Consider the following 2,733-nt stretch of genomic DNA (forward strand, 5'->3'; position numbering starts at 1 on the left):
CGCCCCGGCCGCGGGCCCCCCGCAGGCGGGGCGGGGGCCGCCATCCCCCTCTGCACACGTCAGAGCCTCAGAGCATTCTGGAATCAGGAGGGAACTTGGCCGAGGCGGCTTCGCGCCCCACTCGCCCCCTCCTGTGGGCTCGGGGCAGCCACCACGCACAGAGGCCGAGATCACGGGCCACTGGCGGGGAGGGGCGGCCGGCACCCCGTGGCTTCCCGGGGTCTCCAGTGGCGTGTGGTGTCACCGAGCTGCCCCAGGCAGTGAGGAGACAGAGCAGGGCCAGGGTGGGGGCTCCCCAAGAGGCCCCATGAGGGGCAGGCCACAGAGACCCTCCCTGGGCCTCAGCCAGCCTGGTGGTGCCCCCACGCCGGGCCAGTCTGTGGGCGCCAGGGGCGGAGGGGAGACGGGCCAGTGGGGAGCCAGGGTCGGCCGTGCCTGCCCCCGCCCCCTCCACACCCACCGGGGCCTGGCTGACACCCACACATCCCCACGGCTTGGGCCCCGCCATCGCCGGGGGGCCCCAGGAGCCTGGCCCTGGTGGCACGTGGCCTCAGCATGGTGGCCCTAAAAGGCCCAGGGGGCCCCCGGCCGGCCCCAAGGGCCCCGGGGGAGGCCCAGGACGGAGCTGCTGCTCTCCAGCCCTGCTTCTGGCCGGAGTGAGCGGTGCGGTGAGCGTGGGCCTGGCTCCGGCGGCTGACCCTCAGCGAGGCCCCGGCCGGGCAGTGCCGGCCCCGCGCTCGGGCCCCTGGCCTGACCCCTCTGGCCTGGGTACGGCCCTCAGCCCCCCTCGCTGAAGACCCGCAACGTGAGCAGCCCGCGGCCCGGACCGGGTGTGCACGTGCGGCCGTGGCCGCCCGGGGCCGTGTCCAGCCGCTGTGGCAAGCGAGGGCCCACAGCCCTCGCCTACACTAGCGCACACGTGAGCGTGCGGGGCGCAGGCCCCTGAGCCGGGGAGTGGGGGCTTGGGTGCTCGCAGGCGACGCCAGCAGGCGGACACCTGCTTCCACCGGCTGTTGCCCACACACTGGCCCGGTGCTAGGCACTGTCCACAGGGCACTGTCCACACGCCCACACTCACCTCTGCCCTGCCCCAGCGGTGCCCAGGGGTCTGGGGCTGCTCCCCGTGTCTCGGGCTGAGGTTAGGTCACTGACTGGCCCCAGAGCTGTCACGCCCGTTCGCAGGAGGCCCCGGCGTCCGCTGGGACAGGCCGCCCCGGCGCTCTACCCGGTCCTCGAGTCACACAGGAGACCTGCAGGCTTGGGGCTGCTGGGGTGCCACAGTTGGGCAGCCCGTGGGCACCCAGGGCCCTGTCACCGCCACCGAGCACCCCTTCCAAGCGGCTCTCGGGGAGTGTCCGAGTGCCAGGCCCCGCTCATGCGGGCAGTCCCCCGGGGCGGGGAAGGCCTCTGCCGGAGTGTCTCCCACTGCGGCTGAATTCAGAGCCCAGCGGCGGGCGTGTGGCCGGCCAGTGCCCCGGAGGCTGTGCCGAGACACGCTGGGCCTCGCTGTCCGGAGAGATGGGCGGCCGGCCGGAGCCCCTGGGCCCGGGCCGCTCCTCCCTCGTCCCCAGCCCTGACCCTTGGGGCAGCCGACCCCAGGCGGCTGACAAGGCTGCTCCTTGCTGAGGACTCGGGGGCCCGGGCACTCCAACATGGACAGTGGGGCGCCCGGGCAGGGGCCTGTCCCTGACCCTTCAAGGGCTGGTGGGCAGCTTCACAGCCAGGCCCCTCTGCCTTGCTGCTGCCCGGCACGCTGGCCGGTGGGCTGGCCCGCTGCCCCGTCACCCCCGCATGCTCGAGCGCCTGGGTGCGTGGCCATAAGGGTGGGCCCGGAGGTGAGTTGGGGGGCCGGACCGAGGCTGTGGGGGGCTGCTGACAAAAACAACAGCCGAACACGCACAGGCTGCAGAGGAGGGTGACTGGGGGGCTGCTGGACGCCTACTGAAGTCCCAGCCTGGCTCGGCCAGGGCGTGGGGGAGCCGACAGAGGGACTGAGATCTGCTGGGACGGGTCCCTGTCGCCCGTCGCCGAGCCACGTCCAGCTGCACCCCACGTGCACCCCACACGTGCACACAGGGCCAGGCTCCGGCTGGGGTCCGTGGTGCCCTCTGCCCGGGCCCTGAGGTGGGCCCCCCAGAAGCAGGGGTCAGGGGTTCAGGTCTGCGGGCCTGTGCAGCCCCTGCCCGGTGCCCCTTGCGGGAGCCCAGGGCCAGGACGCCCCTGCCTCCCGCAGCCCTGAGGCGCCCTCTGGTGGCGGCCGGACTCGGGTCCCAGCGGCCGCAGCCGGGCCCTCTCCCAGCTCTGGGCGAGGGAGCCCCTGGGGCCCCCTGGGAAGGGGCTCACGCGGGGCAGCGGCTCTGTCCTCAGTGCCCCTGCGCCCTCCCGGAGGACCCCCTTCCGGATCCGGGCACCCCGGCCCCACCTGCCCTGAGGCGGGAACAGGGCCCACGCTGGCCTGGCCATGCGGTGACCACTGACGGGCCGCGTCCTGGCGGCAGGGCCCTTAAGGGAAGGGGCCGTCGGCGTGGTCCCCGCTCGGCCGTTCCTAGGCTGCGCCCACAGGAGTGGCAGCAAGGGGGACCGGCCAGCGGGCGCCTCGGATCTGGCGCCTGGAGCCACGGGCACCGGGCAGTAAGACGGGCCAGCTAGCCCCAGGGCTGCGGCTGTGGCCAAGTGCGGCCTATGGGCCAGGCCAAGGCGCCCAGGGCTGGGGCGTGGCCCCCCGGGCGCCGC

The 2,733-nt window shown here is 74.6% G+C and overlaps 1 protein-coding gene across 1 annotated transcript in view; it reads left to right on the forward strand.

Annotated features, from left to right (window-relative positions):
* TRPM5 (transient receptor potential cation channel, subfamily M, member 5) overlaps window positions 1-2,733 on the forward strand; it is a 46,795-nt gene that overhangs the window by 32,608 nt on the left and 11,454 nt on the right. Inside the window, exons 2-3 of the mRNA XM_012734328.1 lie at window positions 782-919; window positions 1,700-1,835. Of these exons, the coding sequence (XP_012589782.1) occupies window positions 782-919; window positions 1,700-1,835 (274 nt within the window). The remainder of the gene's footprint in view (window positions 1-781; window positions 920-1,699; window positions 1,836-2,733) is intronic.

This window comes from Condylura cristata, unplaced genomic scaffold (genome assembly GCF_000260355.1).
Source record: "Condylura cristata isolate star-nosed mole 26May11 unplaced genomic scaffold, ConCri1.0 scaffold00054, whole genome shotgun sequence".
In the NCBI taxonomy this organism is placed as follows: domain Eukaryota; kingdom Metazoa; phylum Chordata; class Mammalia; order Eulipotyphla; family Talpidae; genus Condylura; species Condylura cristata.